Here is an 8,165-nt window from a genome sequence, read left to right as displayed (position 1 = left end):
GCGTTAGACATGTATTATCTCATCAAGATAATAACTTCCATCTCAATGTCAAAAACAAGTCTGGCTACATAAAACACACCTAATGAATGGCCCATGGCATGCATTTCATCATCTTATGTAGCCTGGCACTCACCAAGGATGCAGTCCTGACTTGAACAGGTGCATCACATACATAAGTCCACCTATAACTTTTGAAGCCAAAACAGAGTTGCAAATTTACATTCAAGCTGGTGTGGAAATTGATAAATACTCGTATGACAGTAAGAAATTCTGTAAAAGTTAACAAAAGAACCAGTGCAGATAGAATATCAAAAAATAGCCAACGATAATGATATCATCTCAAACACAAAAAACACATGAATTTTGTGTGTTTAGATTAGCAAAACCCTGAAATAAGGCTCAGTTTGCTACCCTGAACAATAAAGCTCACTTCACTACCCTAAACAAATGCACTACTCCGCATCTTTAAAAATGATGGAGAAAATTTGTTGTCTAATGGGAGAGCACAGCCTTCAATCTTCAATAGTGGCTCTCTCACTCACATATATACCATCCAAAAACTTTCGAATATCCTTCTTCTTCACGTGACATTTCTGCAAAATTAAAATTGCCATGTATAAGATAAAAACATTAACCTATAGTTTTATTTCATGGTCAATACATGCTGAACTCCAAACACATTTCTGTATTAAAATATTCAAGTGGCAAGAAGATACAATTTTTTTTCATGCAATTATATCCAGAAAAGTACAAGAGACATTGGAAAGAAGAGCAATACTCTAACACTCAAAAATCCATGGGCATAAAAATGTCCCTTTTAAGGATCCAGAAAGGTATGAGAGACATTGGAAATAAGCATAAAACTCAAACGCTCCAAAAATCCATGGGCATAAAAATGTCCCTTTTAAGGATCCAGAAAGGTATGAGAGACATTGGAAATAAGCGTAAAACTCAAACACTCCAAAAATCCATGGGCATAGAAATGATCCTCATAGGGCAACAGGTTAGAGCCGAAGGACAGCTGCAAGTTAATAAAAGCAGCATTTGCAAAGAAGAAATTATTAAAAAAAATCGAACTTTCACATAAGACAGCTTAGGTCATGTAGCATCAAACACCACCGCAAGGTTATTTTGTAGGGAGACACTAAAGTTGTAACTCATCTTCAAAATCTTCAACTCTGGGTGTAGTTTCAAAGACATCTTAATATGGGTATGACACTAACAACGAAGATAATATTAATACTATGTATTACCCATGTTGCATGACTCGTACTTGTATAAGCCTCGTCTGGCTATTGACTCGGCGACCTGTATAAGACTCGGGAACGACCCATATAAGACTCGGGAAAATACAAATCCCTTTCCATTTTCCTTTCCCTCCACTTGATCTCCAAAAAACGAATTTTGAGGGTCTTCACAGGTCTTATGTGGGTCTTATTGTGGGTTCAATGCAAGTTGAATGTGGGAAGACGAGTTTAAAACAGGTGTGGGTAAGAACCGCAGGTTCTATGCAAGTGACCCATCTTGCTATAAAACCCATCAAGACCCACAGATACTCGCAGGTCTTATAAGGGTTGTGCTTCATGGAGTATTGCAATTAATAAATCTTTCAATTAGAGTTAATAACAGTAAAAAATAAAAAGGCAAAAATTTAAACTTCATACAGCTGTTATTCGGAGTATCTAACAGCACACATTTAATTCATCAATGACAAATACACATTCATGAGAATGAAACCATACACACACATACCCCCATTGATAAACACATGCTCACACATTAATGGCAAATACAAACGCCATACATTCATTCATTAATCACAAATACACATCTGATCTATATGCATTTGCATTAATTCATGCCTATACATATCAGATAATGTATACATGAATAGAGAAGGGGAGAACGGGGAAAACAGGAACTAAGGAGCAAAACGGGCCTGAACATGAGATATATCTTAAAACCGAAAGGACAACATTTAAAAATAGGGCTGCTGAAATTCAGTGAATCCAATAGCATGCACTCAATTCATCAATGAAAAGTAATAACAAGTTGTTGAAGAATGTAACTAGTGTCAGTCTTCATAATTGTATTTGAGTCATGATGTAATACATTTGTCAAACAAAAGAAAAAGGAATTTTAATATTTAAGTAATTGACTTATTAATGCATGGGTTGCATGCTTGGGTCAATGTTTTATAGGTCAAAGTCTCCATTGAAGACTTCTAGGGTTTGTCTTGAATCATTAAAGTCATTGTCATTTTTATTAGACCTTCTTCGGCTTTTGTTCCATGTAAAAAGATTTATTTTTGAGTCAAAATGGTCATTTGTCACCTCCACACCAAGTCAGCCCTGCCCTCATCAAGTCAGCCTGGGTTAGGACAATTCAACCTCACAAGAAGCCTATATATTGAGCAACTCGACTTCATTTGGAAAGTATCATCTCAAGTTCGATCTCTAAGAAGCAGTAGCAGAAAAAGAGTGTGAAATTGCAAAAGAAGGAGAGAAGCCGGAAGAAGGAAATACGAGTTTTTGGGCTACCTTTCTCTCACACATGCAAAGATTTTGGGCTGAAGCTGGGCCCGAAATTCTGTTTCTGTTGCAAGGCCAAAGCTCTAAAGCTGGGGATCGAAAATCTGAAGCTGGGGACCAAAATTCTGATCTGAAGCTGCACTTTGAAGAGTTGACATTTGGAAGGCTGAGCAAAATATATCTACTAGAAGGAAGGGCTGACTTGGTGGTTGGAGGAGGTCTAAGAAGTCTGGAAAGAGTCTCGTCTTAATTTGAATTTACTGAAGAGTTCTGACTGGGTTTTCCCCTATAAAAGGGTTTTAGCCCTGACTGAGTGCCAATTCTGGTGTCCCTGATATTCATGTTTTTGCTTTGGTAATTGCTTGATGAAACTAAGATAAAAGAAGAACATGATAAAAATAATAATAACTCAAAGATATCACAAGTAATTATCAACAAGAGAAAAAATTTCTACCTTTCCGATTTTCTAACACAAGTATCCAATATCATGACTTTAGTACATCAATGCAAATATAGATGTAAGTGCAAGTGCATCAATTCATAAATATCTATGGATATCTGTCCATTTATACATGTAAAAAGAGAGAGAGACGAGTAGACCTGCACATAACATACCTTGGAACAAACATGAATATATACTACGTAAAATACCTGATTAATCAAGGCAGCAGATCGAGATACAAGTTCAATATCATTTCCTTCCAAAATCACTTCATCCTTCACCTTCTCAGATCTGGTAATAGTAACACCATCGAGCAGTTCCACCTTTCTCACCTGAACCAATAGATTTCAATTGACTGCAAATCAGTTCAACAAAATGAAGATATCCCACTCCTCGGGTCCAACAAAATAACAAAATTAAAATAGTGTGCTTGTTGGGTTCCAACAAAGTAAAAACAAAGTGCATGCTAGAAAGTAGGGTCTACAAATACAACTGCAAATAAAAAATCAATTGTCTAATACTAATTATCTTATAGAAAATCTGGCATTGCATTAGAAAACCTGACTGAATATTGATTGATTCCTACACTGTTCTAAAATAAGGATTGGGAATGAGAGGAAAATGGGGTTTACAACATGTGACATTTGTAAATAGGCTGCCAATCATCTACACAATCAAACTAATTGCACAACTCCAGTCACTCATTTATCTAAATTTTATTTAATTGTAAAACATGAAATTTACCCAAAACTAAATATATTTAGGTATTTGCAAATAGGTTCCCACACCATCTTTATCATTTTTTATGCAATCACACTATGATTATATCAAATGCCCATTTACCCAAATTTTATTTAAATTCCTAACAGGAAATTCAACCTAAACTGCATGTATCTTATGTAATTGCCAAACATGAAATTTACCAAACAATAATAAGTTCTATTTAATTGTGAACCGTGAAATCCAATCATGAAATTTACCTAATACTGCTATGATTGCAAATTTGAAGAGTTAAAAATTATAAACAAATTTTAAATTTAAATAAAAAAATTTAAAAAAAAAAAAAACATAAAGCCTAAAGGATTGAGAATGCCTGTAAGAATCCAAGACCCTTACACCCAGAAACCTTTATAAGTCCAGACTATAGTTTTAAAACTCAGAATCAGGCTTTGACTTGACCACCTATCAACTTGGGTTTCAACTCAGACTCAGATCAGCTTGGATTCAATGAACCAGTTTAAAAAAAAATACATAAAATAATTAACTTTTATGAAAAAAGATATTTGGGCAAATCCAAACCATTAGTGACAAAATGCAAAAAGTTTGCTCATTTATATACCATGTAGGGGTGAATATATGAAAATACCACTGAGTGTAATGCATGTCAGCAACAGAATACAAATCGATGTGGCTCTAAATAGAGTCTAGAATCCAAAAACCATGCTACAAGCCACTGGGCCACTGGCTTACTACACACTAATCAACATGATCACTCGTTAAACTCATATGATGTGGGAGCTTAATCTGAAGGTTAGGGCACAAAACAGCCAACTAGATCAGTTGTAAGTTGTAACCCCTTGGATAAGCAATCTCACACTGTTAACAGCAGATTTACTTTTGTAAATCTGAGTATTAATTTCAGGCATATGTTCATGGATATCATTCAAGGTGAGCCAAATTTCAGAGTTAAACAATCAACATCAATGGCCCATGAATACCATAGTCATATGGTTTCAGAGTTTTGTTCGAGCCCTACCTTACTCCAGATTTATAAATGAGTTTTCAGAACTCAGGAGTGCTCAGATCAGTGTTTCAGGGGAATAGCGCATCCTCTGCTATTATTAGCAGAGTTTTCGGCTTAAGCTCTCAACATTCTATTTACAGAAATTTTCCCATCCATTAGTTTCAGGGATATTGTCCATGAGCTTCTTGCCCAGTTCACCACCAAACCGACTCATTCAGACCAATTTGCACCAGTTTGGTAACAAACCAATCCACCAATCTGAGTTGATCCTTGGCCCTATCCATCCAGCCAGTTCAACCAGTAACATTTGAGGTTTTTAAATCAAGAGAGGCATTAGGCAACCTGACCTGACTTAACAGTCATGATAATTCTCCTGCCTTTCAACCACCCTTGAACCACTTTTGTGAGATTTGAAGTTTGAACACTGTAGGGGTCTAAAAACATACACACTTTCACTAATCCAAACCCAATCAGCTTCTCATGGCTAAAACACTAAATAATACTTATTCACAATTCTGATTTCAGGTCAGCCTTAAAAGAAACCAATAGCTTCACAATTAAATAGGTTTCATTATTAGCTTGAATAAATATAACTGTGTTTTCTAGGGTGTAGGGAGCAGGGATAGTCCAAAAGGCTGTGGTCTACTGGTAGATGGGGTACTTGCCACCACAAAACCCAGGTGATCCTAGCATACATGCCCCACTTGATAAAGGGTCATGAAAAAGTGCAAAAAGGGCCAAATTTATGCACTTGTAATGCCTGTTGATTCACCATATGGAGTTTCTTAATCCCTTAATGAAAATATTGATCATTTCACTGGTGAAAAACGAAAGTCTGGGTTAAAAATCAGGTTCAGATTTTCAGCCAGACTCAACCAGACCAATACTTCTGCAGCTCTCACAGTCCCTTGCCATGGCAACTTTTGATGACAAAATTGACAATGTTCTTGATGTTCCTTCCATTTACCATGGTACCTCTTGATGACAATAATGGCAATGTTACTGATGCTTCCACCACCTACATCTTCAATCTATGTCACAAGGTTCGTCGAACTTTAACCTTGAGGTTCGAATTTTGGCGAACCTTAAAAAAAATTTGAGGTTCAACGAACCTCATCGAACCTCATAGTCATTGACCAAATCGATAGATCAAAACTCATAACTTCCTATCGCAACTCAAGCTTGTAATTTATCCTTGCAGTTTCCATGTCTGTGATAGAATTTTTGATGTTTATTGATGTTGATTTCTTACTATTTTATCGTATAATTCATTTTAAATTAATATATATATAGACGAACCTAATGACGAACCTCATCAAAACATTCAAACTCAAACCGAACCTAATCATTGTTGAACCCGAACTCGAACACGAACCATGTGACATTGTCTTCAATAACGTGTTTAATCATTTGTGGCTGTAACAAAGGGATTACACTTTGGTCATATCCACAAGGACATATATATTGTAACTGAATGTGATCAATATTTTGCAATAGGCTACATCTGCAATCATATCGCGCATGCTAAATAGAAAAAACTTATTATATCATGGCAGAAAAGGAAAATAACCCATTGCACCCACTTATGTTATTGGCAAACTATTTTCCCTCATGATGACTGCTAGGCGTCATTGAAAATAGAAAGATGAAATATATTATGGCATAAAAAGTAAATAACCAATGGCACCCACTTTTGTAATTGGCAACCTATCTTGCCTCAGGACCACTGCTAGTATGTTTGAAAATAGAAAGATGGAATTTCAAAATTTCAACAACCAACATATATGGAAAATGGATCTTCTGACAAAAAATTCACAGAATGACTTTCTATGATTTTACTGAGACGGCGTTAACTACTTAGGCAACTGCTGATCGGTTCACGATTCAATGTTGAAAATGGTGCCACTCACCAAGATCCAAACGCCCCCAGAGGCACCAAAGAGTCACTGGGTCTAGGTCCAAGTCCTAGTTGTCTTTTCAGGAGTGTCCCTCCCTAGCAGCAACTTAGCCAAACAGAAGTGATTACATTCATAGATTGAACCCTTAACATCCATTTCATCGGTACAAATAGACTGAATTGTGGTATTCAAACCTTGGGCCAGTTGCAACTCTTTTCTCAAGATTAAAGGAGGCACTTCGGCTATTTCGCAAACTTAGAAGCACTTAACAAAGTGCATATGATTAAGGCAGAAATCTGAGGCAATTTTGCACTGTAATTCGTGAAGTTTCTGTTAAGAATTACTTTTACTAAAGTTCACTGCATTATATACATGAATCCATGTGAACCTCCAGAATCACTCTATTAACCATAAACACCAATAAACACTAGTACTAACCATAGGTTTATTCTGATCCAACTAACAAACCTGAACCCTTGAATGCAAAACATAAAGCCTACTTATGTCCATGATTTCACTTCGGTCCAGCTACTAACCTAACCTCGGGGTTGCAAAATCATGAGCCCCACTAACCTTAGTTCGACTATGATCTAGATACTAACCCTAAGCCCGAGTTCAATCCCCTGGACCCTGAATTAGAGGTACTTAAACGTCATCGGAAAGTTGCAAAAATCTCCCACAACATTGATGTTTCAAGCACAGTTCTTAAAAGCTACAGATTACAATCGGACAATCATATTCCGCAGCAATTCGACTACAGATTTAAGGAACCAATGATGAGTAAAAGTGATATACCTTCTTTTCGCCCAAAAAGTTACGGATTTCGATGTTGGTCTTCTCACCTCCAATGCTGGCGTTGATAGGGAAATGGGCATAAACAAACCTCATCTTGTACCTATACCCCTTGGTGACCCCGGTGATCAGATTTGTGACATGGCTGATGGCAGTGCGTATGGCAGCCATGGTTTTCCTGGATCCGAACCAAGCGTCGACCTTCAGCTTTCTGCCGCCCTCCATGAGCTGAAAATCGAGATTCAGGTGCTTGAAATTCCTGGTGAGAGTGCCGCGAGAGCCTGTAACTTTTATCTGTTTGGCCCTCACTTCTACTTTCACGCCCTCTGGAATATCCATTGTCTGTGAGGCTAAGATGGTCTTCATTTTCCCACCTAATTTGCTTCACACTCACAACCCCGCGTGAAGAACCAGACAACAACAATGGCAAGCTGCACAGGATTTGCAGAGGTTCAGGGGCACAATGATATTGTTTTAGGGTTTTTTTTCACCCTTTGATAATAACATTTGAAACATTGGAAGTAGAAGGGTTTCAGGTATGTTTCAATGTGTGCTTGTATGATGTTAAAAAGTATTTTTTAATATATGACTCTTTTTAGTGTCAATATTGATGGTGTTAATATTGAGATATAATGGAGGATAATCAAAGTAATGTAATCAAAAGGTCAAGTGGGGAAATTTAAGATAGTGTATATTCCGATTGCAAATAAACAAAGTTAAGGAAGGAGGGAATTAAGTATTTGATTATTTCAATCGCT

General features: G+C 36.8%; 1 protein-coding gene across 1 annotated transcript; it reads right to left on the bottom strand.

Annotated features, from left to right (window-relative positions):
- Positions 1-279: 279 nt before the first annotated feature.
- On the bottom strand, positions 280-7,961 carry LOC149172373 (large ribosomal subunit protein uL6-like). Its single transcript, XM_089424309.1, has 3 exons — positions 7,411-7,961; positions 3,183-3,305; positions 280-593 (listed from the first exon to the last, which is right to left on the bottom strand). Exons 1-3 carry the CDS (start codon positions 7,771-7,773, stop codon positions 513-515), a joined length of 567 nt encoding a protein of 188 aa, XP_089280435.1. The 5' UTR covers positions 7,774-7,961; the 3' UTR covers positions 280-512.
- Positions 7,962-8,165: the final 204 nt, after the last annotated feature.

Source organism: Pinus tabuliformis, chromosome 4_2 (genome assembly GCF_031772625.1).
Source record: "Pinus tabuliformis cultivar Carrire ecotype Pingquan chromosome 4_2, CPIR1, whole genome shotgun sequence".
Classification (NCBI taxonomy): Eukaryota; Viridiplantae; Streptophyta; class Pinopsida; order Pinales; family Pinaceae; genus Pinus; species Pinus tabuliformis.
This window is presented reverse-complemented; position numbering and strand designations above follow the sequence as displayed.

What these genes read in the sequence shown, in the direction of transcription:
- LOC149172373 (XM_089424309.1), bottom strand. Translation starts at nt 7,773, where the DNA reads ATGAAGACCATCTTAGCCTCACAGACAATGGATATTCCAGAGGGCGTG. An exon ending in ACTTTTTGGGCGAAAAGAAG is followed by an intron (nt 3,306 to 7,410) that starts GTATATCACTTT and finishes CTATTGGTTCAG; the next exon opens with GTGAGAAAGGTGGAACTGCT. An exon ending in CTGCTGCCTTGATTAATCAG is followed by an intron (nt 594 to 3,182) that starts GTATTTTACGTA and finishes TTAATTTTGCAG; the next exon opens with AAATGTCACGTGAAGAAGAA.